Consider the following 26,659-nt stretch of genomic DNA (forward strand, 5'->3'; position numbering starts at 1 on the left):
GTCAGAGACGCGCAGTGGTCTCCAGTGTCCTGGGGTGGGCGGGCGCTGTGCTTCTGCCCAAGGCCAAACTTGTCCGGCCCAGCGCTTGAAACCGTGGCGGCGCAGGAAAGTAAGATGGGGGAGGATGTGGGAAACGTCTGTCAGCTGCTCATATTTCTCTGGCCTGGACCGGGGGAGCCGCCTCTTGCTCAGCCTGCTGGAATACGGGACCTTTCCAGCGGCCCGACGGTCGGGGCGCACGACGGAGGCCGGGCCCTCACCGGGCGCCACACACAGTTGGCCGCTCCTGCACTCGAGGGCCAGCTCCAAGCCGCACGGCCCGGCGGCCCAGCCCAGCCCCCGCGCCCCTCCGAGCTCCGGGCGAAGCGCGGACAACGCGGCTCCGCCGCCGCCACTCCCCCCACATTCCAGAGGCCGCAGCGCCGTCTCCTTCCTCGCATTCCTGCCCCCACAAAGGAGTCCCTCCGCCCCCCGCACGGCCGCGGGGAGGAGGGGAGGCGGCCCGGCGCCGCCGAGCGCACATTCCTCCGCCGCGCGCGCCACCGAGCGTAGCGCCGCGGCCCCCGGACCGCGCGTGGCCGGCGGAGCGACCCCGGGCCCGGCGCCGGCCCCGCCCCGCCCCGCGCCCAGGGGTCCCGGGGCGGGCTCCGGGCTTCGGGCGGACGATGCGGCGGCGCGGCCGGAGCGGCGGCGGGAAGCGGAGGCGGAGGTGACGCGCCGGGGCCGGCGGGCCGGGCCATGCAGCGCTCCCGGGCGGCCGCGGACGAGGCGGCTCTGCTCCTGGCCGGGCTGGCCCTGCGGGAGCTGGAGCCGGGCGGCGACTCTCCGGGCCGGGGTCGGCGGGGGCCGCGGCCCGGGCCGGCAGACGAGACGGCCCAGGCGTTGGGCCGCAGGGGGCAGGGCGGCGGCGGCCCCGAGGCCGGGGTGGACGGACTGAGCCGCGGGGAGCGAGGCCCGCGGCGCGCGGCGGCCCCAGAGCTCAGCGCGCAGCCGGCGGGCAGCCCACGGGCCAGCCTGGCTGGCTCCGACGGCGGCGGCGGCAGCGGCAGCGCCCGCTCCAGCGGCATCAGTCTCGGCTACGACCAGCGCCACGGCAGCCCGCGCTCGGGCCGCTCGGACCCGCGCGCGGGCCCCGGGCCGCCGTCGGTGGGCAGCGCCCGCTCCAGCGTGTCCAGCCTCGGCTCCCGCGGCTCGGCTGGCGCCTACCCGGACCTGCTCCTGCCCGGTGCCTGCCCCGCGCCGGCTCGCTCCCCGGAGCCCGCCGGGCCGGCCCCTTTCGCTCTGCCTTCGCTCCAGCTGCCCCCGGGCCGGGAGGGCGGCCCGAGCGCGGCGGAGCGGCGGCTGGAGGCGCTGACCCGAGAGCTGGAGCGGGCGCTGGAGGCGCGCACGGCGCGGGACTACTTCGGTGAGCGAGCTCGGCCGCGCCTCCCGCGCGCCTGGGCACCGGGCCTCCGCTCTCCTCGTCGGGGGTCGAGGACGGCCTCCGGGTAGGCGGCCGGCTCGGTAGAGGAGAGCGCGGGGTGGGCCGGGATGCGAAAAGCGCGTCTCCCTCCCGAGGGCCTGGGAGCCGGCGACGTTTGTTCCCGCAGACTGTGTGTGTGTGTGTGTGCGCGTGTGTGTATGTATGTGTGAACCACCAGTTCTGGGGCTTGTGTAGGACAGTGGCTTAGCGTGTACAGTGTGTGTGTGAACCACCAGGTCTGGGGCTTGTGCAGGACAGTGGCTTAGCCTCTGGGTCTCCGGGCCCGGAGTTCTGGCACTATTAGGGGATGCGTTGCTCCTGAGAGAAAAAGTCATGTTAATAGGCAGAATAAGCTATTTTCGAATAATTTCTTCTTAACCCTCGGTACTTGGCTTCAGCTCATCGTACTTGGTGCTTTGTGATCAGCCGAAGCTATTTTAGGGCCCCGCGGTCTCTGAACGGGGCAGAGAGGCACAGGGCAGGGAGGGAGGCGGCCGGCCAGATACCACCAGAGCCCACCTGACCTGAGGCTTTGATAATGGTAGCGGCTGGAGGTAGAGGCCGAGGGACGGGAAGTCCTCCCTGAGTGGGAGGGAACTGATCTGGTCACACTGGGCTAGGCTGTGTATATGGGATGTTTCCCAAGGGAATCCTACTTCACATCATTTGCAAAGATCATCAATCTCTGACAGCCTCCCTTGCCCAGACTGACCTTGGCCCTTTGATCCCATCCTTTGGACAACTCTTGGGACTCTTAGGCTTGAGGTTCTGAGAAGAGGCTTGGGGAGGGGCTTCCGTCCCTCCTTCACTGATAAGCAGGCACCTGGCTTTGGAGGGGGTGGTGGTTATCATGTCTGGGAATGAGGCCCCTCCTGGGGTTTGTCTTTAATGTATTCATTCCAGCTGGCAGCTCCGGACTGCCCTGAACTGGATCTTGAGAGAGAAGGAGGTTGTAGACGACTAGTCAGTAGGAGCATTCCAGCCAGAAGGAAGAATGTGGGCAGAAGGAAGCAAGTAAGGAAGTGGACGGTTCAATTAAGCTCCCAGGGTTTCAGCCCAAGAGGGGTCAGGTGGTCAAGGGAGTGTGTAGCCCACAGGGATGTTCTGCCTTTGGGAGGGGACCTGTTGATCTTTGAGCATCATGGTGCGAATTTGTGGTTGGGTAGGTCCCGTAGCTGCTGTCAGACGGCCTGGGAGCAGGGTGGTGACTTAGGAAGCTGTTGTCTGTCATACCAGGTAGGTGCTAGGAGCAGAAGCGAGTGCGTTCTGAAGAGAACAAGTTTCCAGCACTCTCTACCGGAGAAGCTACCCCTTTTCCTGTCCTCATTCACTGCAGGGCCTGGGCAGGGGTGTGTTATCTGGGCTTCTGAAGGTACTACTGAGCTTTTTAATTTCTTAATTATATCTTTTTTATTTTTAATTGGAGGATAATTGCTTTACAGTGTTGTGTTGGTTTTTGCCTTACAACAGTGTGAGTCAGCCATAGGTATACACGCCCCCTTCCTCCTGAACCTCCTTCCCACCCCCACACCTTTGCGTCCCTCTAGGTTGTCACAGAGCACCAGATTGAGCTCCCTGTGTTATGCGGCAGCTTCCCATTATCTATTTGTTCTACATGTAGTAATGTACATGTTTTGGTGCTACTCTCTCAATTTGTTCTACCCTCTCCTTCCCCGGCTGGGTCCATAGGTCTGTGCTCTGTGTCTGTGTCTCTATACCTGCCCTTCTAATAGGTTCATCAGTGCCGTTTTTCTAGATTCCATATATATGCGTTAATATATGATACTTGTTTTTCTCTTTTGACTTACTTCACTCTGTGTAACAGCCTCTAGGTCCATCTGCCTCACTGGAACTAGCTCAAATCCATTCCTTTTTATGACTGAGTAATATTCCATTGTATATATGTACCACAGTTCTCTATCCATTCATCTGTCGATGGACGTCTAGGTAGCTTCCAGGTCCTAGGTAGCTTCCAGGTCCAGTGCTGCAGTGAACATCACTCCTGAGTTTTTGTGTGAAACTGAGGTGGCCAGGCCTGGGCAGGTAGTGGGAGAAGTGAAGGGGCTAATGGATCGTCCTCTCTGAGGGGAACTGCTGTCACATGGGAGTGGGAGGTGACTGATGATATAGATATAGGTTTTTTTTTGCACCACATGGCATGGAGGAATCTTAATTCCCTGACCAAAGATTGAACACACACCCTCTGCATTGGAAGCACTGAGTCTTAACTACCAGACTGCTGGGGAAGTCCTGCTCTTCTGTGTGTTTTTTTGAGAGAAGTCAGATCTAGGTTACATTTTCCTGATTTTTAAAAATATGAGCAGCTATTTACTTGAACTGCTAGTATCTTACTGCCTTTATTCCACCTTTTAGAGCTATAAATGTGGTAGTTTCATACATGTCAACTTGTATGAAAATAATGTAACATTTTACAACAGGAAGTCTGCAGGTAGCATAGCTCAAGTGACCTCTGATAAACGTCACCCTCAATGTGTTTCTTCCTCTCTGTCCATCCCTTTTTCTTGGCCCTAGAACCCACTCACCTCTTGGCCCTTCTCTGTATTTCATGAGCATCTCTTCTGACCAGGTTCTGCTGTCATGAGTCAGCTAGCACCTTCAGGATTTGCCTGAGGGTAAATCCTGGGTTTACTCCACACCCTGGATCCGCCTCAGCTCAGCTGTCTTCAGTTCTGACTGCAGCCTGCATCTCACCAGGACCTCTGATTCCTCTAATCTCTGCTCTGTAGAACCCTGGCTCTGATCAGTGCTGCAACCCCCTTTTCAGTTGCTGTACCAGGCAACAGAGTCGTGGTCTTCAACCTCTTCAGGGTACCGCCTATCACCCTAAGCCTTGGTCAGCTCCCTCTTTTAGTCCCTGAACAGCCTGCCTCTGTCCTCAGTGTATTTTTATTAAAGTGGTGCAAGCTCATATTAATAAAAAAAAATCAAAACAGAACCAAAAAGCAAATAATAATAAGATTATAATTTCCCCTCTTGCCCATCCTTCTGTTCTGCTTTCCAGGGGCAGCTGACTTCTGTCCCTTTCACTGTATGTTTTGGTAACTTAGACAAAAACAAGGTCAGGTTTTCAGAGTTGATTGACAAGAATGAAGGTGTGAGGGTGGGTCATTTTCACTTTAGAAAGATAAGTCTGGCTGCAGTTTTGGAGGTGGATTATTGGGGGCCAGGATGGGATGCTATAAGGAGACTGTTGAAACAGCAAGTGGAATGAGAATTGATGATGCTGAATCAGACCAGTGGGAGCAAGGGGAGGGAATGAAGTCTATAGTAGGGAACACAGAAACTGGATTCAGAGTTGGAAGTGAGAAAGACAGGGTAGATCTGGATACTTCCCTAAACCTGGCTACACAAAAGTGCCGTTTCCTGACCAGGAACCCAGAACTCTGTTCTGGGCCTGCGATGGTCTGGGAGGTGGATCGGTGGCTCGGGAAAGGAATCTGGGCTGGGCAGAGTGCCAGGAGCCTGGCAGGAGTGAGCAGTTGGGAGCAGATGGGACTTCCCCGGGAAGACGGGGTAAAGCCACGTGTGGAGACCTGCAGACGTGGTGTGTTTGGCTTCCAAATTCTCAAAACATGAAAGTTGATGATTTATTTCTGCATGGAAAGTTTTCATATATAAATCCAGATTTCTAGCTTTTCTGGAAAACTCAGACTCTCTAGCAGGGCTGGCCCTGCCTTCCCACCTGGTAGCCGTCATTGGAGCCAATGGCTGTGACCTCCCCCGGCCATGGCTCTCTCCTCCATTCACCTGGGGTCTCATAGCTACTTTTACATTCCTGCCTGGTTTGAGAGCATCTGCACTGACTGGCCCTTTCCTGGGGAGACTTAAGCATGGGAGGTCCAGGATGGAGCAAGGGAATGCCCAGTAGAGTTGGGAAGAGAGAAGAACCAGAAAGCCAGGCAGGTGTAGGTCATATCCTGGGGACCTGAGAGGAGGGGAGGCCCCTGCTGGCAAGATCAGAAGAGGAAGTCCATAGAGCTCACCGTTAGGAAATGAGGGGGTGTGGACTGAGCTTGCTTTCTTGACTGAAGGGAGAGGGAGAACTTTCTAGTCGTAAATGCTGATGGAGGTTTCTTCATCTGAAAGAGGTGGGAGAGGCTCAACCATGCTAAATGTTAAGCAGAGAGATGTGATGAAAAGCAGGGGGGGAGGGGTGAGGGCAGTGTGTCCTGAAACTGCCAGAGGACTTAGGATCCAGGGGGCCCATCTTAGGCCCTTGATGGCCTGGGAGACCTTGGGTGAGCTGAGAGAGAAGCTCTGGTGTCTGAGTTGGCCACCTTCCGTCCAGGTCTCCAGGTGGGCTGGCCAGAGAGTCCCTGAAGCTCATGCTGGCCTTCGCCCTGGCACTGCTGGTCACCCTTCTCTTTACCATCCCTCCCTTGCCTGCTTAGCAACCCACACTGGAGTGGTCCCCAAGTCCACCTAGTTTTCCCTGCAGAGCAGCTTTCCTCCAGTTTTTCCTTTAAACCTTTGCTCAGATATCACCTTATCACTAGGGCCTTGTCTGACACCCTCTTTAAACTTTAAAAATCACACACTCAGACATATTCCTGTTTGTTTTGGCCACACTGTGAGACATGTAGGATCTTAGTTCATCGACTGAGGATCAAACCTGTGCCCCCTGCATAAGAAGTGCAGTCTTAACCACTGGACAGTCAGGGAAGTCCCTAGATATATATATATTTTTTCTTTTAATGTGGACCATTTTCAAAGTCTTTATTAAATTTTTACAGTGTTGCTTCTGTGTTATTTTTTGTTTATGTTTACTTTTTTGGCACAAAGCATGTGGGATCTTAGCTCCCCCACTAGGAATCGAATCCACACCCCCCCGCACTGGAAGGTGAAGTCCCAACCACTGGACCGCCAGGGAGGTGCCCCCAGACATACTCTTAATCAGCCTTCTTTTCCTCCAAAGCACTTTTTTCCACCTGAGATGTGACTTACCTGTTGTTGTCTGTCTCCCTCCACAGGCTCCTTGGGGGCGGGAATTTGGTGCCTCGCAGAATCTCTGGCACCTAAACTATGTGGGGCATCAGTATCCAGGTGTGGACTGAACAAGAGATTAAACTGACATTATCGTTCAGTGAGGGAGGTGTGGCTGGAAGGGTCAGGGCTCTGCCCTTTTTGTGTCTGTGTGCTCTTCATTCTTTTTGGTTCATAGACAGCAGAAAGGAATTTCCCCCAGTCTGATAGCAGGTCAAGATGAAGGGGCTTAGAACAACTTTCTAGTCGTAAATGTGTCCTTGTAATTTTGATGGCACAGACGGTGTCACTTAGCTGTGACTTGCCAGGTGCGCTGCTAAACTGTATGAATCTCAGACAACAGCAGCAAAGCCTAAGTAGTGGTACCCTTGTGTGTGTGTGTGTGTGTGTGTGTGTGTGTGTGTTGCTCAGCCATGTCTGACCCTATGTGACCCCATGGACTGTAGCCTGCTAGGTTCCTCTGTCCATGGAATTTTCCAGGCAAGAATGCTGGAGTGGGTAGCCATTCCCTTCTCCAGGGGATCTTCCAGACCCAGGGATTGATTGGGTCTCCTGGATTGCAGGCAGATTCTTTACCATCTGAGCCACCAGGGAAGCCCTAATGGTACCCTTACTATCCCCATGTTAGCCACTAGTAATGGAGCCACGGAGGACTCTGGAATTTCCCTTGCCCAAGATCATATGACTGGGCAGCACTGGGACTGGGAGTCAGATGCATAGCTGTTCAAGTCCACAGTTATGGTGCTAACCGCTGCTCTTTCCTGCCTCTTCTTCCATAGGCATTTGCATCAAGTGTGGGCTTGGCATCTATGGAGCAAGGCAGGCATGCCAGGCGATGGGGAGCCTGTATCATACTGATTGCTTCACCTGTAACTCCTGTGGTAGGTAACATCTCCGTTTCCATCCGTCTTGCACTGTGAACCCCCTTGTGCCTAAGCTCCAGGCAGATGGATCACCCAGCTCTGGCCCAGGCTGGAGTGTGGAGGAGGCTGAGTCATGATGCCTTTCCTTCTGGCTTGGTCTGTTTGAGGGCCCTAGGCTCCTGGGAGGGGGATATGTGGGGCCAGGGAAGAGCCTTTTGCTGGTCATAGGGAAAAGCTGCCCCTCTAACCCTTGTTTTTGTCTTTTTTTTTTAACTGTTTATTTTTTGCTGCTTCAGTTCTCAGTTGTAGCGTGTGGGGTCTTCGTTGTGGTGGGTGGGCTCTTTGCTGAGGTGCATGTGGTGCGTGCGCTTCTCTTTGTTGCGCCTTGTGGGCTCCAGAGCAGCAGGCTCAGAAGTTGCAGCACATGGGCTTAGTTGCCCCAAGGCATGTGGGATCTTAGTTCCCAGAGCAGGGATCGAACTTGAGTCCTCTGCATTGGAAGGCAGATTCTTAACCATTGGACCACCAGCAACGTCCTAAGATTTTTTTTTTTTTGATGTGGACAGTTTTTAAAGTCTTTATTGAATTTGTTACAATATTGCTTCTGTTTTATGTTTTGTTTTTTTTGGCCGCAATGCATGTGAGATCTTGGCTCCCAACCAGGGATCGAACCCACATCTCCTGTGGTGGAAGGGGAAGTCTTAACCACTGGACCACCGGGGAAGTCCCTGAGCCTTGGCTTTGGAACCTCTGTCCTGAGCAGTGTACTGATGTCTCCTAGCTGCCTGGGTGGGGCTTGTGGAGCCAGTGATGTGCCTTCTGCCTGCCTATATACGGGGCTAGTATTTTTTTCCCTAAAGTTTAATTTTTGTCCTGATTTTACACATGGTATAAAATATAAACATCATTTAACTTAAACAAAGTTATAAAAAGTAACTATAATCCAACCAACCTAATAAATCTACATTCTTGATGTTCTTATTGTTCTTTCATACTTTGCCCCTGAGCAGACACCTTTTATTTATTTACACAAAACATTTTAGTATTTTATATTATGAAAGTGTAATATGTGCCTAGTCTTAAGTCAAATAGTCCTGAGAAGCAATGTTTGCAATAGCAAAAAACCACTTATCTTCCTACCCCTGGTATCTTTCACTTGGTATTTTTTAGCAACTTCTTCTAGTAGAAACCTCCATGTTCTAACAGTGTACACTGCTGTTTCTTGATGTATCAGTTTTAGAAATGATTTACTTGGGTTTTTTAACCATGTTTTACTTGAGTTTGCTGTCGTCAATGAGGAATAGATTCTTTTTTTATAATTTTATATATTTCTTTAGTTTTGGCTGTGCTGGGTCTTTGTTGCTGCATGGGCTTATCTCCAGTTGAGCAAGCAGGGGCTGCTGTCTAGTTGCAGTGTGCAGACTTCTCATGGCGATGACTTCTCTTGTTGTGGAGCTTGAGCTCTAGGGCGTGTGGGCTTCAGTAGTAGCAACTCCCAGGCTCTAGGGCACAGGCTTAGTTGCTCTGTGGCATGTGGGATCTTTCTGGATCAGAGATCGAACCTGTGTCTCCTGCATTGGCAGGTGGATTCTTTACCACTGAGCCACCAGGGAAGCCCTCAGAATAGGGGGTGTTCTTATACTGACTGTTCCCCCTTCTCTCTTCCCATCTTCTCAGTATAGTCATCATACTGCTACTGCTACTGCTAAGTCACTTCAGTCGTGTCCGACTCTGTGCGACCCCATAGACGGCAGCCCACCAGGCTATCAATAAACCAGGTTTATATTACTGTATTATGTGACTTTATAAATATTATTTACTGCAGAGCTAAGAATTACACTGTGATTATATCTCCTTTGTTCTGTAGTCATTTACTTTTCCTGGAGTTTTTTCTTCTTTAAACTTTTTTTTCTCCTTGCATTGTCTTGGCTTTTATCTTCAGTTCTTTCCCCACCCACCCCAGATGTTCCATTGTAGCAGGCATTCTTTTGAGTTCCCCTCTTGGGAGTCCCTGGCCTCTCTGTAGTCTGAGCCAGCAGTCCTCTGAACCCCTGTGGAGTGTTCATTCTGTTCCTTCATGTTCCCACGTATACACTTTGGATTGAATCCACAGTCTCCATAAAGCTTTCAGCTGCAGGTAACAGGGAAACTGCTGAGGAGGCTTGAACTCTTAAGAGTATTTCTTTTTAAAAAAAAAAAAACAAACAGGTTTTTTTTTTTATTTTTTATTAAGCAAAAATTTTAATTAACCAAGAGTTCATGTCTTATCATTTTTATCCATCATTGTGTTACTTTATAAATGGCTTGAGAATTATCCATTGTTTGGTATATTCTATGTGTCTCCTTCATTTGAGTAATCAAGATGTGTCTGCATCTGAAAATAAGCTTGTATGATTTTCTTTTTTTTACTTTACAGTATCTTAACTCAGTGAACTGGGAGCCCAGAGATAGGACTGGCTTTAGGCTGGGAAGGATCTAGAGGCTCAGGTCCTAAGAAAAGCTTGTCTGGGTTTTGCTCGTGCTTGGCTTTATCCTTAGGGCAACTTCTCTTATGAAATGTCTGAGGCAGCTTGAGACTTCATTGCCACACCACTGGTCTGAAGAAAGAGTGGGCATTTCTTCTGGTCATGTTTTTGGGGTAGAGACACTTCTTTTCCAGAGAACACCTAGCAACAATCTTCTTGCATGTCCCTGGCCAGATCGTCTCACACATGGATTCCTGAACCAATCCCTGTGGCTGGGGGGAGTGCTGTGATTTGACTTTACGTGCCTGAGTATGGGAACCAATATAAGGGAAGAAGAATTAGCTTTATACTAATCAGGCCCACCCGTGGATAAGGGGGGTGAGTTCAAGTTTCCCTTAAACACAGCAAGCTGCCTGAGGTAAGGCTGGGTACTGAAGACAACTTGGATAAGTAGGGAAGACTCGAAGCTCTGAAACCACCCAACGAGTGTCCAGCGTTTTGCTTTAGTTCTCTAAAAAAGGGCATGTGGGAGGTACATTTTCCAAATTCTGGTGTGTCTAAAATGCCTTTATTCTACCCTCACAATTAATAGTTGACCAAGAATAGGCTTCCAAACTGGAAATAATTTTCACTAAGCATTTTGTTCAGCGTGTTTTTTTGTTTTTGTTTTTCCTTTGGGCTGCACCACATGACATGTGGGATCTTAATTCCTCCACCAGGAGTGGAGTCCATGGCCCCCTGCGGTGGAAGTGTGGGGTCTTCACCGCTGGACCACCATGGAAGTCCCTCCCTAAGCATTTTGAAGTTGTAGATTTATCTTCCAGAAGCCATGGCTCCTAAATTTTGATGCCATTCTGAGTCTTATTTTTGTGTGTGTGATCTGTTTTTTCCTTTTGAGAGTCTCAGGAAGATGGCTGTCACTGCTCTGGCTCTAATAGCTTCTGGAAAGGGCCATGAACTGCACAGTTCCAGGGAGTGCCATTTACATAGATGCAACAGGAATGGTGCCCTTGGAATTGTGCAGTGCAGCAACTGAGCTTTGGATACTTTATTTATGTTTGGTGTAGGCTTTGTGCCATTGGTTGTGCTGGGCGCACACACAGAGTCCCATTAGACTGGAGACTTGCCCTTCAGTTCTGGGAATTTTTTCTTGTACTATTTATTTTATTTACTCCTTTTTTTCCCCTCTTGAATTAAATTCAGCAGTGTATGAATCAAGATAATATATTATGACCAAGTTGAGCTTATCTGAAGAATACTTGAGTATTGTTATACAGTATACAGTAGAAAACTGATTAATGTAACTCACCTCGTTAACAAATTAAAGAAAAACTTTATGATCGTCTCAATAGGAGTAGAGCAAGAGGTCAGTAAAATCTGACATTCACATTTTTAGAAATAATTTTTGTTTGTTTATTTTTGGTTGTGCTGGGTTTCACTGCTGCGTGGTTGCTCTCGTTGCGGCAAGTGGGGGCTACTGTAGTTGCAGCGTGGGCTTCTCGTTGCGGAGGCTTCTCTTACTGTGGAGCACAGGCTCTAGGGCACGTGGGCTTCAGTAGTTGTGGCTCCTGGGCTCTAGAGCACAGGCTTAATAGTTGTGGTACACGGGCTTAATTGCTTCTTGGCGTGTGGGATCTTCCTGGATCAGGGACAGAACCCATGTCTCCTGCATTGGCAGGTGGATTCTTTACCACTGAGCCACCTGGGAATCCCTGACATTCAGTTTTTTTAAAAGTTTGTATATTTGTTTTATTTTGACTGTCTCAGGTTTCAGTTGCAGCGGCAGGATCTTTCGTTGGCAGTGCGTGGACTATGTAGTTGTGGTTCGAGGGCTTAGTTGCTCTATGGCATGTGAGATCTTAGTTCCCCTATCAGGGATTGAATCCACATCCCCTGCGTTGCAAGGCAGATTCTTAACCACTGGATCACCAGGGAAATTCCTGACATTCAGATTTTAGCAAGTTAGAAATAAAAAGGAACTTTCTCAACCTGGTGAGAGTTGGTTACTAAAAATCTATGCAAATATCATACTCGGTGGTGAAATATAAGAAAAATGGACCGTTAAAAGAGGAAAGGACAAAGCCTACAATCATATCTTCTGTTCAGCATTGTACTGAAAGTCCTAGTCATTGCACTAAGATGAGAAAAATAAATATACCATATTCATGTAAATATTTATGAATATATCCATATTCATGTACTATTGAACATGGGTATATTCAATGCCAGTTTTTAAAAATTGATCTACAATGCACTGTAATTCCACTTAAGCAGGTTTTCATGAATTTGCCAGGCTAATTCTATAATTTAAATACAAGAGCAAAAGGCTAAGAATAGTCAAGATGATCTTGACAGAGAGTAAGTTGGGCAGGCTTCTACTACCAGGTGTCAATATGTACTGTACAGTTGTATTAGTAATTTCCTGTGGCATTGGCGCAAGGATAGACAAGTAGGCCACTGGGACAGAGTGCAGGCTTTAGAAACAGACCCGTGTCTGTGTGAGAACTTAACTGATGATAGAGATGGCATTGCAGATGGTTCTGGGAAAAGTGGTTATCCATATAAAATAATGAAATGAAACCCAAGTGGATCAAATACCAAAATGTGTAAAGAAAAACATGATAATTTTAGAAATAAATATAGACAATTACCTCTATCAATATTTTGGTTAAGAAAGTGTTTTTTTTTTTCCCCACTTACAAAAATCACCAAACTTAAGAAGAAGGGATTGACAAATTTGGCTACATTAGAGTTAAAAAACTGGATTTGTTAAAAAAAGACCGACTGTGAAACATGTGGGAAAACAAACCATATACTGCCACAATCATGACTTCCAAGGATCATTTTCCAGAGTATTTAAAATATTTGACATATCAATTAGGAAAAAAGTACAGATAATTTAAAGTGTTCTTTTTATAGTTTGATGGGTATAGGTATGAGTTTTATTTGTCTGGGATTCATTTTGACTCCTGAATCTGAAAACTGTCAATATGAGAACAGTGTTAGCTGTTTTCAAAAATTTCCTTCTTTCCCATTGTTTCTATTATTTACTTATAAAATTCAAATTAGAAATATTAGTCTTTGTCATTCTGTTCTACTTTTCTCTTAGCCACTCCTTCATATTATCCATGTCTCCTCTCCCTTTGCTGCGTTGTTTCATTTCTTCAGATCTGTCTTCCAGAATCCGGAGTCTAGATCAGTGAACTTTCTTGTCAGCTGTGTGTAGCTTTAGTATGTGTGGGTGGTTACCACAGGATACAAACCCATTTATAATCCCACGGGCAGTATATGAGAATTCCAGTTTTTCCTTATTCCTGCAAACACTTGGCATTGTCTTTTTAGCCATTCTGGTAGAGGTAGAGTGATATCTCTCTCTTTTTTAATTAATTTTTTACTTGGAGGATGATTGCTTTTCAAAGTTGTGTTGGTTTCTGCCATACTGGAGTGATACGTTGATGTGATTTTACTTTGAATTTCTCTGATGAATACTGATGACTCATATACTCTTTCATGTATTTGTCAGTCATTTGAATGCCTTTCTGTGTAAAGTACCTGTTGAGTCTTTGACCCATTTTATAAACAATTAATTAATTAATTTCTGGCCGTACTGGGTTTTCACTGCTGCGTGGGCTTTCTCTAGTTGCGGCAAGTGCAGGCTACTTGTCACTGTGCTGCGTGGCTTCTCATTGCAGTGGCTTCTCTTGTTGCGGAGCACAGGCTCTAGGACACGTGGGTTCAGCAGCTGCGGCTCTGGGGCTATAGAGCACAGGCTCAGTAGCTGCGGTGCCCAGGCTTAATTGCTCCATGCTGTGTTGGATTTTCCTGGACCAGGGGTCAAACCCCTGTCTCCTGCATTGGGAAGTGGATTCTTTACCACTCAGCAACCAAGGAAGCCCCTTTTTGCCCATTTTTAAATTGGGTTGTTTGACTTTTTCTTAATGATTTCTAGGAGTTCTTTATGCATCTTGGATAAAAGTTTTTTGTTGGTTATATGTGTTGTAAATTCTTTTCCTCACCTATTCTTGCTTCATTATTTTTTTCCTTTTTGGCTGCACCTCTCTGCTTTTGGGATCTTAGTACCCCACCAGGGATTGAACTTGGGCCCTAGGTAGTGAAAGTGCAATTTTAAACACTGGACCACCAGAGTTTTCTAGTTTGTGATTGTGGAAGTCTGTCTGTAGGAATTCATTGAGGTGTGTGTTGAAGGTGCATTCTCCTAGGGAATTTTTTTTTCCCACTTAACCAACAGGACAAATTTTATGAGGGAATAATTCCCCAATAAAGTTGATACAGTTCTAAATTATAAGATGTTTTCCAGAAAACTTAAGGAATGTTTGAAAATGTATGAGCAGGGGCAAATATGTATTTTCTGAGAATTTTTATTACTTATGGATTTGTATTCATATAACGTATTGCAGTACCATCATTATTCTTTTGATGCACAAATCGTCTCAAATTTGGCCAGAGAAGTCCCTTCCCACTGGCTCCTATGTCCTTTTGACATGTACCCACTTTGTTCTTTGAACACTTCTTTACTTTGGCACAAGATATACTCGGTTTATCTTTGTTTTCATTTTTAATTGAGTACAATTTACATATTGCTTAGCAAACAGATCTTAAGTATATAGTTCAAAGATTTTGCAAAAGTATGTTCATTATACAACTTACACCCCTAACAAAGATACAGGAAAAAAACCCGCAAGAAACTTCCGTCTTCCCTTTTCTCCAGTTGATCTCCATATGATTCCCCCATCACATCCTTTCAAGCAGTGTTCTAATTTCTACCACCATACATTAGTTTTGTCTGTTCTAGAACTTCATTTAAATGCAGTTAATAGGTACTATTTTCTTTCTTTTTTTACAGTGGTCCCCCCCTATTTTTGCTGAGCATTTTTGTTTTAAATCCATGTTGTTATATGTATGAGGAGTCCCCTCCTTTGTGTCACTAAGATTCTGTTGTATGAATATATACCACACTTTGGTTTTCCATTTAACTGTTGGTAGATACTAGGTTGTGCTATGAACATTCTAGTACAGGTCATTTGTGGACAAATGTTTTCATTTCTCTTGGGTAAATTCCAGGGAATGGAATTTCTGGGTCGTAGGCTAAGTGTATGTTTCATTTCATAAGAGACTGCCAAACTATTTTCCAAAGGGGCTGTATCATTTTAAACTCCTACTCGAAATGTAAGAGAGTTGGGTCATTCTACATATTAGCCAACAGCTGGTACTTTAGTCTGTTTAATTTTAGCCGTTCTAATGGGTGTGAAGTGGTAGCTCACTGTGGTTTTAATATATATTTCCCTGAGAACTAATGAGGTTTAAGCATCTTTTTTTCCTGTTTCTTGGCCATTTTTTCCTTCTTTTGTGAAGTCTATTCAAGTCTTTTGCCCTGTTTTTTTTTTTTAATAATTTTTAATTTTGTTTTTACTCCCTTTTTATTTTGTTTTTAAAATTTTGGCCTTGCCGTGTACCATATAGGATCTTAGTTCCCCACCCAGGGATTGAATCTGCAACCCCTTCACTAGAAGCTTGGCGTTGCAACCACTGGGCTGCCAGGGAAGTCCCTCTTTGGCTCAGTTTTTAAATTGGGAGTTGTCTTTTATTGTTAGTTTAGTTCTAGGAATATGTATGGTAAAATTTCTTTTTAGATGTTTTGTGAATATTTTCTTCAGGGTTTTTTTGTTTGTTTGTTTTATGGTTATTATTTTTGTGACTTAAATTTTTCTGTCTCCCTTTAAGTCATGAAGATAGTCTCCTTTGTTTTTTCTAGAAGTTTTAGGTCTCTCATTTTTATGTTTAGGTTGATGACTGTTTCATCTTCTGTGTGGTATGAGGTAAGGAATTGAGTCTTTTTTTTTTTTTTCCATATGACTGTCTGGTTGTTTCAGCACCATGTGCTGGAAAGACTTTTGCTTTCCCACTTGCATGTTTCTTGAAATATTTATGGGTCTGTTTTTGGACTCCATTCTGTTCCACTGATCTTTTTGTCTCTCCTTACCAGAATATTACACTGTCTTGACTTCCGTAAATCTTAAAATAATGTTAGTCTTCTTGTTCTGTTGATCTTTTTCAAGATTATTTTGGCTATTCTAGGTTCTCTGTATTTTTATATAAATTAAGACATTGGAAATCAGTTTACACAAAAGAAAGAGTGCTGGGAACTTGATTGGGTGGCACTGAATGTGCAGATCAATTGGGACAGAATCAGTATGAGAACATTTGAAGCATGAAGATGGTTGTCAGGAACTGTGCAGGGGTCTGAGAATTTTCCCCATGTGCAAGCTGACAAGTTAGCCTGCCAGTGTTTCATGGGTGCTGGCTGGACACGACCCTCCTGGGGCAGACACTCACGGTACTGCAGGCAGTGTGAGCGTCACGTTTGCATTGCTTCTGTGTGCTCTCCTTAGTCCCACAGTGGTGAAGTGGATACCAGGTGTGCGCTGCATGTGCAGTGGGTCTGTATGTCATGGCTGAGGAACCCTGAGCTTAGGGATCCCCAGGATTTTATAATGGGCTGCCAGCAAACCTGTCAGATTCTTCTCCCAGAGAAGCCCATTATCTTTAACAGATTGAACAGCAAACAGACTTGCCCTCTGCTTCAGAGGGAGATGCTGTCTCTGTCTTAAAGCAGTTTGCTCCACAGATATCCTTGGAAAGATAATCCAGAATGAAAGCTGCCAGCCCTGTGTTTGAAAGATGTGTTAAGAATGGAATTGGTCCAATGGAGAACTGTCTTCCAACAGTGGTATATCTATTTATTAGCTCTTTTACAGTTTTTTCCAGCAAGCTTTGGTTTTTCTGAGTCAAATCAGACACATCTTTCATTAAACTTACTCCTTAGTATTTTATGGTTTTTCTTCAGATGCTATTATAAATGTATTTTTAAAATTGTACGTTTATTTTCCAATTACTTGCTGCTAGATTATAAAAATATTTTTGGTTTCCATATACTGACCACCTTTACCACAATTTTGCTAAAAATACTGATTAGTTTTAGTACGTTTTTTTGGTATATTTCTTATGATTTTCTATATAACAAAATTGTCATCTGTGTTTAAAGACTTTTTTTTTTAAGCAATAATTTTCAGTTCACTAGATGAAACAGACTTGCAACATCATCAGCAGGAATGCAAAATAAGCCATCTATAGCAAATGATAAGGATAATGGGCAAAAAGGAAAAAGAATCCGTTGGAAAAGAAGCTTCTCTTGAAATAAAAAATCAAACCATTATTATAAAGGAATTTACCTAGAACTGCTATGTTTCCCCCATCCCATTTGCTGGAAGTCAACAAGAGCATCTAGCACTTTATGTCCCTGTCAGAAAAGGCAGACCAGAGCATCCTAATGCAAAAACAGACAAAAAAGAAAATCCCTAACCCCTCCCCTACACCACAGAACTGTAACTCCAGAGTTCAGATTCAAAAAGGAGAGTTCACTATCTAGCACTTTTAGTATACTGTTGAATCCTAAGGGTAAAAGTGGAAAAAAAATTAACTCTTAATGTCTGATGTTAGCTGTGGGGCTTTCCTGGATGTGCTTCATCAGGGGGAGGAAGTTCCCTCTTGTTCCTGGTTAGGGGTTGTCATCTCCTGACTAATGGGAATGCCTCTCATAGCTGCTGGCAGGTCTGCTGGGGCTGTAGTTTGGATTTGACAAGTGTGCCTTTTTCTTTTAAAGTTTTTTTTTTTTTTTCAATTTATTTAAACTAAAAAAATACCACATCACTCATTTTTCTCATCCCTAACCCCCTGCATCTTGGAACAGCCAAACTTTTCTCTGTATCTATGTTCTTGTGTGTGTGTGTGTTTGTTTTAAAGATTCCCTGTATAAGAGAGGTCATAGTGTGTTTGTGTTTCTTTGTCTGACTTAATCTCACTTAGTATATAATACCTTCCAGGTGCACCCGTGTTGTTGCAAATGACAAGATTTCATTTTCATTCTTTGTCATGGCTGAATAATGATATTCCATTGTGTGTGTGTGACAATTTCTTTATCCATTGCATCCATCAGTGGATACTTAGATTGTGTTCATATCTTACTTATTATAAATAATGCTGTAGTGAACATAGAGATGCAGATAGCTTTTTGAATTAGTTTTCATTTTCTTTAGATAAATTCCCAGAAGGGGAATTGCTGGATCATATGTTAGTTCTATTTTTAATTTTTTGAGGAACCTCCATATTGTTTTCCACAGTGGTTGTACCAATTTACATTATATTCCCACCAACAGTGTATAAGAGTTCCCTTTTTTCTACATATTAACCAACACTTATTATTTCTTGTCTTATTGATAATAGCTATTCTAACGGACGTGAGGTCCTTTGTTGTAAATTGATCGACTATATATATGTGTGTTTATTTCTGGGCTTGCTATTCTGATTCATTGATCACTGTCTGTTTTTATGCCAATAGCATACTTTTTAATTACTACAGCTTTGTAATACACTTTGAAATCAGGGAGCATGATACTTCTAGCTCTGTTCTTTTTTCTCAAGGTTGCTTTGGCTATTTGGGATCTTTCGTGTTTCCATATAAGTTTTAGGATTATTTGTTCTATTTCTGTGGAAAATACCATTGGAATTTTGACAGGGATTGTATTGAATTGATAGATTGCTTTGGGTAGTATGGACATTTTAATAATACTGATCTTGCAATCCATGAGCATAGAATATCTTTCCATTTGTTTGTGTCTTCTTCAGTTTCTTTTATTAATATCTTACAGTTTTCAGTATACAGGTCTTTTACCTCCTTGGTTAAATTTATTCCTAGATATTTTGTTCTTTTTGATACAATTATAAGTGGACTGTTTTCTTATTTTCTCTTCCTGATAGTTCATTGTTAGTTAAAGCAACACAAACAACACATTGTTATGTATTGATTTTGTATTCTGCAACTTTACTGAATTCATTTATTCTAACAGTTTTTGATGGAGTCTTTAGGATTTTCTGTATGTTTCATCTGCAGGTAGTGATAGTCTTACTTTGTCCTTTCCAATTTGGATGCCTTTTCTTTTTTTTTTGCCTAATTGCCCGGGCTAGGACTTCCAATAATGTGTTGAATTAAAGTGGTAAAAGTGGACATCCTTGTCTTGTTTTTGATCCTAGAGAAAAACTTTTTACTTTTCACCATTGTATATGACATTAACGTGGGATTCTTATATATGTCCTTTATTATGTTGAGGTATGTTCTCTCTGTACCCATTTTATTGGGAGTTCTTGTTATGAAAGGATATTAAATTCCATCAGATGCTTTTTCTGTATCTATTGAGATGATCACAGGATTTTTATCCTTTATTTTGTTAATATGATATATCACACTGATTTGTGAATGTTGAACTATCCTGGCATCCTTGCAATAAAGGATACCTTTTTTTTTAATATATATTAGGCTCCTTTACCTGGTGAGAGTTGTAGTTCTAATGTTTTTAGATTAAGAAATTCATTCTGCGAAGTCTGCTCTGAATTCAACTGAACTTAAAGCAGATGTTTTTTAAAATTATCAGAACTTCAATTTACATTTGATAAACAGGTCTTCATATATTTGTATGACAACTTCTTATGACAGTTTTGTCAACAACATATTCTTAATTAAAAACTATTAATTAGTGTAATGATAATAACATAACATTAGAGGGAAATTTAAAAATCTGTCTGAAGTCCATTTCTCATCTATTGGAGGAGGGTGCTAAGAAATGGCAGCAGAGGCATCATCCCTGGTTCCAATGGTCCAGGGACCCCCTTCTCTACCCTCATCCTTGCAGGGAGACGACTTCGTGGGAAGGCATTCTACAACGTGGGTGAGAAAGTGTACTGCCAGGAGGACTTCCTGGTGAGTGAAAGCTGTGCCCTGGCTGGTGCTGTGGGTGGGAACAGGGGCGGGGACCCTCCTGAGTCTCATGGAGACCCGAGGCCAGGAAGCAGATGCTGGCTGGGCAGTGAGTGCCCCTTTGTCATATAACATCCTGGATCCTGTGTCCCCCTCCCAGTACTCCGGGTTCCAGCAAACGGCTGACAAGTGTAGCGTGTGTGGACACCTCATCATGGAGATGGTGAGAACCTCCCCCAGGCTCCTGGAGCCCCTCTGACATGCGTGGAGTCTGAGGACCCCACCCTTTCACCTGTTGGAGACCTGCCAGGGGCTCAGAGCCATCGTGTCTTCTGGGGGCTGTGCTGAGCCTTCCACCTGCACTGACCCTTCAGTGCCTCCTGCCCCCAGATTCTGCAGGCCCTTGGGAAGTCCTACCACCCAGGCTGCTTCCGATGCTCGGTATGCAACGAGTGCCTGGATGGGGTGCCCTTCACTGTGGATGTGGAGAACAACATCTACTGTGTCAGAGATTATCACACGTGAGTAGCTGGCACTGTGGAGCAGTGTGACTCCCGTGGTTCCTCTGCCCGCCCTGGGAGCATTTTTCCAGCCTGCCTGTCTGTGTTCTCCATTCTTGGCCTGTTCACTTCCTGCCTCCACTGTGTGCTCAGTGGTTGAGGTGAGGCACGGATCTCTGCCTGGAGCCATCTGTCTCGGTTCTCTCCTCCCCTTGCCTTTGCCTACAGCCCCTTCCTCCTAGGGGTGGGAACTCTCAGATGCCCCACCTCGTGTCTGTCTGCTCCAATGACCAGGCCAGGACTTTTCTGCCTGGAATGGGAACTTGGGGTCTCCGCAGAGTCTTTTCCTGCTTGTCTGGTACCCATGTGACTAGGCAATCCATTCTTCCTTGCTGTGGCTCCAGGCTCTGCTCTCAGACCTCTGGTCCTGTGCTGCTGCCTTGTATGGGGGTGGTGCTAGGCATTGGTTCCTGGTACTTGGTGTGGAGCCAGGCTTTGCAGGGTCTCAGCTAGGAGAGACCCAAACGTGGACATTAGGGGGCAAATACTCAGGAAGCATGAGGGAGAGGCCAGGGGAGAAGCCATCTGGAGGAGGTGATGGGGTGGAGGTGAATTGGGGAGCCACAGAAAAGGCCAGTGCTGAGAAAGCATGGCAGAGAATGCTCCTACCTCACTCTGTCCACAAAAGGAGAGGGGGCCTGTTATTTGGCCACATCATGGGCTACTATGGGTGGACCTGTCCTCGTTCCCTTGACCTCCAGTCATTCAGCTAGTCACTTCTGGTTTCCTTTATCTCTCCAGGGTTTTTGCACCAAAATGTGCCTCCTGTGCCCGTCCTATCCTCCCTGCACAGGTAGGAACCACTCACCTGGAGAAGATCAGGTGCCTGGCCCTGCTGGTCCTGCCTGGATGGGCCCCAGGTCTTGGGCCACGGTGGGAGGGACAAGCAGGTGCTCCTGCCCCATTGCCCTCTGGGCAGAAGGATGTGTACAGGACGGGGACCACCCAGGGCACACAGGGTGCACGTGTTCCTGCATGAGTTAGAGGGACATGGTGGCCCCTGCTTCTCAGCTGCCCCCCCTGCCCCCTCAACTCCATTGCCCATCCATGTCAGGAGTGTCCCCCAAGTTCGTGAGCTCACAGCTGAGATGGTGGGTGGAGCAGATGAAGAGAAGGGTGCAGTCTGTGCAGGAAACAACCTTTCGGGGGTGCAGCTCTCGGCACTGGGTTTTCCTCACACGCTGGCTCTGTCCCAGCCTACTGTGTCTGGGGAAGCAGGACTGGTCTTTGCTGACTCCAAAGAACTGATGCCCATGTGGTGGCTCTCATCAGCAAGCGTGCATGCTGTCAGCTGCAGGTGTGGGAGGAGGCCTCCAGCACACGCACATCCATCTGTGTGCACCAACCGATGCCTGTTCCGGCCCCATGGAAGCACCCGTGTCAGTGCTCACACGGGTGTGAATGCACAGCCCCCATGACAGGAGCACGTGTAGGTATGTGCCCACCACACAGTTCGCTTCATACCCTGTTTCTTCTTCCAGGGCTGCGAGACAACCATCCGTGTGGTGTCCATGGACAGAGATTACCACGTGGAGTGCTACCACTGTGAGGTGAGCCCGGGCCCCCCAGAGGGCTGGTGGCTGGGGCAGCCCCCCTCCTACATAGACCTCATCCTCCCTAGGTGTTCTGCAGGCCTACCTCTTTTTAATATTTCTTTGGCTGCACTGGGTCTTAGTTGCAGCAATGTCTAGTTCCCTGAACAGGGATCAGGTCCCCTGCATTGGGATTACAGAGTCTTAGCCACTGGACCACCAGGGAAATCCCCTACTTCCTCTTTTATGGTTCTACCCCATGATGCCTGCTGCTGCTAAGTCGCTTCAGTCGTGTCCTGACTCTGTGCGACCCCATAGACGGCAGCCCACCAAGCTCCCCCGTCCCTGGGATTGTCCAGGCAAGAACGCTGGAGTGGGTTGCCATTTCCTTCTCCAATGCATGAAAGTGAAAAGTGAAAGTGAAGTCGCTCAGTCATGTCCAGCGACCCCATATGCCTGTCCTCCCCTTAGTGAGCTCTCTCCCTCCGCACCGCTCTCCCCCCGACCCCTACCCCGTCCCCCGCCCAGGATATAGTCTCTCTCAGCCCATTTCTCAGTCAATCAATCAAATTATTTCCTCAGGATGTACAGTGTCAGGGTGTTGTGGATGTAGAGAATAAAGACAGTCTGGAATGGCACCCCACTCCAGTACTCTTGCCTGGAGACTCCCATGGACAGCGGAGCCTGGTAGGCTGCAGTCCATGGCTTCGCTCAGAGTCGGACACAGAGTTAGCAGCAGCAGCAGCAGCAGCAGCAGTACCCTCCAGAGAGACAAGTACTCAGGCAGTATTTAACAGGGTCATCACTGCTATCAAGGGGAGTTTTCAGAGCACCTAGGATGCCTTGGAAAATCAAGGAGGACTTTCTTGGGGAGGTGACACTCAAGCTAAGATTTGAAAGACAAATCAGAGCTAGCCAAGGAGGCAAGGAGAAGGGCATTTCCAGGGAATGGAAGCAGAATTGCTAAGGTGTGAAGGTGTGTTGTTTTGTGTCACTGGAGAAGTTGGCAGGATGATGAAAGGTCACTTGACCTGAGGAGCCTGCAGTTATCCTGAGGACAGTAGAGAAGGATCGAAAAGGGATGACATGATGGCATTGGGATTTAGAAAGGGCACTTACCTTGCCATGCAGAGAATGAATGGAGAAGGAGGGGGAAGGGGCTGGGGTTCCCTGAGGACACTGGTGGAGTGAAGGTTGTGACCCTGGGTTCTGGGAAGTAGATGGAGTGTTGGTTAGATAGTACAAGAGACTGGATTTGGTCAGTGACTGGATGTGGGAATTTGGGGGTTGGAAGGTGAGAGTGAGGACCCCAGGAGAATGAGTGAAGGTGAGAAGAGGAAGGCATAAGATGTTCTCGCTTTTGGTAGCTAGAGACATCTGAATGGAGATATCCAGGAAGCAGGTGGATGTGCTGGAGTGTGAAGACTCTGGTACTGGGGTAGGAGTTTGGGAGTCATTGGCATATATAGCTCTTTCCTCTCTGATACTCTGTCCTGTGGTTTCTAGTTGCATTTACCTCCCCAAATTCTCAATTAAAGGAGGCCAATAGGCTCTCTTTGAGTATGCTGGAAAATCTTTCCAAGTAGTGTAGTAACTTGGGGCAGTTGTGGGGCTACTTTATTAGTTTCCCTTCCATGACTGGCCTGCCTTGTTTGGTGTTCTGAGTCTGAGAATCATTGTTTCATATTTTTTTGCCCAGCCTTTTTCATTGTTAAAGGCAGAATGGGAATTCCGGTCCTTGCTACTGTCAGGGCCGGAAGCAAGAGTCCCATCAGTCCCATCATGGTCAGGTACATGGCTACTGAAGTCAGGGGAATAAGTGGTCTTCCAGGGAGAACTGTAGAGGAAGGAGTTGGGGCTCAGGATAGCCCCAGGAGCTCCTGACATTCCAGGGATGCATACAGCCACACAGGAGGCCTAGAATGAGTGACCTGATCTGACCAGAGAGGTAGGAGGAAAACCAAGAGTTGGGTTTCAGAGTCCCAGGGAAGAGCAGGTGTGTCCGTGAGAAATCTTCTGTAGGAATCTAGGGTCCATTTGGAACCAGGTTGTGTTGGTGGGGCCAAGTGGCCCAAAGGAAATAGGAATCCTGATGGGAGGATCAAGGAAGGTGGACTGGGGGCAGGCACGGCCTGCAGAGGGCCCCCGATCCTCTAGCAACAGTAGGAGGGCATCCTGCTCTTCTGTCTGGGGACTTGCCAGGTCCCCTTGGGATCGCTAAGGACAGTCCTTAGGGGAAGCTTGATACTGAGAGTCCAGGAGCAGGTTAAGCTGTGGGCAGATCACAGCCAATGCCTCACGGCTGGGAGATGTGGTGCTGCTGTCCCTCTGCGGAGACCCCTGGATGGGAACTGGGGTCTGCAGGCCCCCCTCTCGTCCCGTCTCTCTGGTGTGTGGTGGTTAGTAGCAGGCCCCGTCAGGGGGCTGTGGCCAGGCAGGCCATGGAGGACATCTGGGATCTGAGCTGTTTGGGACATGAGGCTCCATGGCAGCAGTCCAGCTTTGTAATCTGTTAGGGGTGGGCCAGGTATTAGTCTCAGGGCCTTTGGGTAACAAGTGTCAAACCTGCCAGGTTGGAGTTCAGCCCTGAGTGCAGTGAGTGTGACCAAAGGGGCCTCCTTGGGGTAGGGGACAAAAGGAAGGAAAAAGTTGTTCACCTGGTGCCTCACTGTAGCTCACAGCACAATATCTTCCATGTCTGACCTTTACATTTCCTGTCTGTTATTTATTTAAACACCAATCACGTAGCTTGTTAAACAGAGAAAATTAGCCCATAATATATCCTGCAGTGGTAAAATGGTAAGATAAAGGACATAAAACAAAACTCCTTGTTTACTTGATGTTTTCAGTTCTGTTCCATTATCTCTTAAGGCCACTCAAGTCAGCCATTTGACCTTCCCTGTTTCCCAAGGTCACCAGTGACCCCCATGTGGGGATCCAGGAGACGATTCTCAGCTGTCACTGCCCTAAGCTTGGAGTAACTGTCCTAGACTCTCCTCTCCTAGTCGCCCTCTTCACTGTGCCCTTAGAACAGGGCTGTTTTTGGTTTGCCTCTTCTATTTTCCCCTGAAATCTGGGCTCTGGTTCTCTTCTTTCCTGTCTTAAAGTTGGAGCTTCCACAGCTCAGCTGTTCTCTTTCCTAGTTATCTGCACTCCCTGTGAGAAACTCCCGTGGCTTTGTAAGAACTGTCACATTTTTATGCTGACGCCCGCATTTACTGTCCAGCCCTGACTCCCAGACTCTAGGCTACTGTCCAACTACCTCCCTCCTGACTCGCTCCTTTGGATGTGTAGAAGTTCTCCAAGTCGGGGTGTCCTAACACTGGGCTCCTGACCGCCTCTCTCCCAAAAGAGTAAAGGCCAAAGTCCTCTGGAGGGTGGGCAGGGTCCTACAGATCGCAGATGGACCTCTCGTTTGCTTACCCTGGAGCCGGGGCTGTGTTCTTCCCTAGGACTGCGGGCTGCAGCTCAGCGGGGAGGATGGACGCCGCTGCTATCCCCTGGAAGGCCACCTGCTGTGTCGCCGATGCCACCTGCGGCGCCTCCGGCCTGGGCCACTTCCCTCACCTGCTGTGCATGTCACGGAGCTCTGAGCCGGGGCTGAGAGCCCGACCCTGGGGTCGTGTTTGTGCTTGCACGAACCTGCGGTTTTGCGTGCGTGCCCGTGCGTAGTTTTGCGTTGAAGCGCGCATGTTTTTCTGCGCAGGCGCGTGTTTTCTGCGTTCGCGCGTGTTTTTTTGCGTAGGCGCATTTTTGCGTGTGCGCTGGCGACACGCGACCCAGGTCAGTGCCAGAGCTTTGTGTCAGGGTGGGCGCAGCGGCGGGCTCCCACCCTACCCCGATCCCCACCAGCCACCGAGCTGCTGTCCGAGGGGCCGGCCCCGCGGCGAAGCTATTAATATTTATTCACCGTCTGTGCCTCCTCAAGCCGCTTTTTTTCTTCCGGGCCCTGCCTGCTTCCCGCCCTTCCCCCCACCAGCGGCTTTCCCTTTCGGGACCCCCTGTGCCCGGTAGCCTCGTGGCGGGGGAGGCTCCCAGACCGGCTCTGGGTCGCGTAGCTGAAGATTGCCATTACCACGTGCAGGGGTGCCGGATACACGGCCGCCGTCCTCCGACTGGCCTTGGGGCAGGAGTCAGGTTCCCTGAAGCGAAGGGGTCTGGGATCCCCTTCTAGAGCGCCCCAGGGCTGGGTGTGGCTTGGCAGGCGGGGGTTTGGGGAAGGGCACGTGTATTTGTCTCTTAAGCGCCTTGCCTGCTGGTTGGGTGGGAAGGGTTCGTTGTTTGGGTGGGGTCACTGGAGGGGGTGAGGAATGACCCCCCCTCAGGGAATGGGGCCTGCGAAGGACCCCTGCCTTTGGCCTTTGGCCACTGCGGGTTTTGGTCACCCGGATTCCGATGGGTGTTTTCAGCCGTCATCTCGCCCTGGGCTCCTTCCCAAACCGTCCCATCCTCAGCCTCGCGAAAAGAACGCCTTCTCACTCAGAATTCCAGTCACAGGTCTCGGTCAAGAGAGACCGCCAGGGGGCGCCCTGCCCACTTGTTGCAGGAAAGCACTGTGTATTAGGCTCCACGACAAAAAGCATATGAGTTGACTTAAATTAAGTTTTTCTTTCGAGAATATTTTCATTTTCTTTAAAAGAATATAGTTTTCTTTTAAAACCTTGGTCCACGGTTGTTATTTCTTAGGAGAATCACAAGCTCAAAAATGTCAATTTGTGTAGCATACAGCTAGTGTTCAAGTGGTAAAAGCATTGTAGTTTGACTATGTTTTTGTATAAATTCCTCTGAAATCTCAGGCTTTTGACTAGCGTGGGGTTTTGTTTGTGTCAGTGTCTTGAAAGCGGTGACCTAATGAAATGTGGTATGTGGAAATGTAGATTTTTCTTTTTCCCTCTGAAAGACACATCAGCATTGGGAAGCCTGGACTTATCATTCATTCCTAGT

At 47.5% G+C, this 26,659-nt stretch overlaps 1 protein-coding gene across 1 annotated transcript; it reads left to right on the forward strand.

The window, feature by feature from the left end:
* Nucleotides 1-738: 738 nt before the first annotated feature.
* On the forward strand, nt 739-26,378 carry WTIP (WT1 interacting protein). Its single transcript, NM_001205562.2, has 8 exons — nt 739-1,405; nt 7,246-7,347; nt 19,559-19,626; nt 19,784-19,846; nt 20,014-20,144; nt 20,925-20,976; nt 21,665-21,733; nt 25,168-26,378. Exons 1-8 carry the CDS (start codon nt 739-741, stop codon nt 25,306-25,308), a joined length of 1,293 nt encoding a protein of 430 aa, NP_001192491.2. The 3' UTR covers nt 25,309-26,378.
* Nucleotides 26,379-26,659: the final 281 nt, after the last annotated feature.

This window comes from Bos taurus, chromosome 18 (genome assembly GCF_002263795.3).
Source record: "Bos taurus isolate L1 Dominette 01449 registration number 42190680 breed Hereford chromosome 18, ARS-UCD2.0, whole genome shotgun sequence".
Classification (NCBI taxonomy): domain Eukaryota; kingdom Metazoa; phylum Chordata; class Mammalia; order Artiodactyla; family Bovidae; genus Bos; species Bos taurus.

Bases quoted from the DNA above. Each gene is read 5' to 3' on its own strand.
- WTIP (NM_001205562.2), top strand. From the start codon at position 739: ATGCAGCGCTCCCGGGCGGCCGCGGACGAGGCGGCTCTGCTCCTGGCC. The intron at 19,627-19,783 runs GTGAGTGAAAGC...TCCCCCTCCCAG, and splicing joins ACTGCCAGGAGGACTTCCTG to TACTCCGGGTTCCAGCAAAC. The intron at 21,734-25,167 runs GTGAGCCCGGGC...GTTCTTCCCTAG, and splicing joins TGGAGTGCTACCACTGTGAG to GACTGCGGGCTGCAGCTCAG.